Source organism: Otolemur garnettii, unplaced genomic scaffold, assembly GCF_000181295.1.
Source record: "Otolemur garnettii isolate 467f Iridium unplaced genomic scaffold, OtoGar3 scaffold00041, whole genome shotgun sequence".
In the NCBI taxonomy this organism is placed as follows: Eukaryota; Metazoa; Chordata; class Mammalia; order Primates; family Galagidae; genus Otolemur; species Otolemur garnettii.
The window spans coordinates 1,342,072-1,343,335 of NW_003852436.1; the positions used below are offsets into that span (position 1 = coordinate 1,342,072).

Genomic DNA, 1,264 nt, shown 5'->3' on the forward strand with positions numbered 1-1,264 from the left:
AAAAAAATTAGTTTTATTGTTTGAATTGCATAGCTAGGAGCGGTAAGGCAAAGAAGGTTATATAGATTTGATTTTTCTTACCATGATAAATAACTTGAGATTTTAAAAGGTGATTTCTCATTTTATAAATATTCTTCACAACATATAATTCTGTCATAAGATGAATTGTGCTTAAGTAACCATATTTTATAGTCTGTCTCATGTTATCACTCTTTTTCTATATAGTATTTTCTAAGTTTGTGAAACACTGTATATCATTACTGAAGTTACATTTCAAAATCTTACTTTGTAATGTTGTTCTTTACCAGGGAGTGATGAATGTATACCCACATGCTGGAAAAGAGAAGGTTTATACACAATGCGGGTTTTCTTTTTTCGTTGTTTACAGTTTCTCTGGGGAAAAAGAGAAACAATTATCTCGTGTAAAAATCTAAATACTTCTTTGTATTGCATTTACTGATGGCAGAAGTATCATTTTATTAGTTTTCATTTCGGTTGTAAATATTTAAAAATTGAACAAAACATTTAATTCTTAGCTTTTTAAAATATGAATAATAGAGCAAAGGAGTTGGGGTTACAAATAAGGGTTTTAGTGCTCACTTTGGCAGCACATATACTAAAATTGAAATGATACAGAGAAGATTAGCATGGCCCTATGCAAGGATGACACACAAATTTGTGAAGCATTCCATATATATTAGCATTCCATATTTTTAAAAGATGATGACTTCACATCTTTTGTATTAACTTGGATGGAGTTGAAACACATTCTTCTCAGTAAAGTGTCACTAGAATGGAAAAGCAAATATCAATGTTGAGTACCACTATACTCAACACTAATATGAATCCAGAAGATGATCTAACATACTCACACTGGAGAAAAGTTGGTGGTGGGCAAGGGAGGATGAGGGAGGTAGGAGAAAGGAGGGAGGTTGGGGTGCTTCCACTGAATGGGCACAATGTAGGAGTATATGGCATACCTTTTGGGTATAACTACAAGGACATAACTACAAGAGGGACTCTACCTAACACATTCAAATATTGTGATTAAGTTGTCTGTACCCTCACATTAACCTGAGATAAATAAATAAATAATTTTTTAAAAGGGAGGTTTAGTTAAAGCATGCATTTTAATGAATTCTGTCTCAGAAAATCAGGTTATTTTTGTATGAACCATAACTTTTCCTTTCTTTTTAATTCTAATAACTTACATGAATTTTTAGTGTTTTTCTGCCTATTCATTTCTGCCAGACTACATTATTCT

At 31.7% G+C, this 1,264-nt stretch overlaps 1 protein-coding gene and 1 non-coding gene across 2 annotated transcripts in view; one reads left to right on the plus strand and one right to left on the minus strand.

Annotated features, from left to right (window-relative positions):
* The window catches only part of MGAT4D (MGAT4 family member D), a 64,332-nt gene that overhangs the window by 14,284 nt on the left and 48,784 nt on the right, over nucleotides 1–1,264 (minus strand). Inside the window, exon 10 of the mRNA XM_012805387.2 lies at nucleotides 286–393. Coding sequence (XP_012660841.2) covers nucleotides 286–393 — 108 coding nt within the window. The remainder of the gene's footprint in view (nucleotides 1–285; nucleotides 394–1,264) is intronic.
* Nucleotides 593–698, plus strand: LOC111725460. Its single transcript, XR_002773522.1, has one exon. It is a non-coding gene; the product is annotated as a U6 spliceosomal RNA (small nuclear RNA).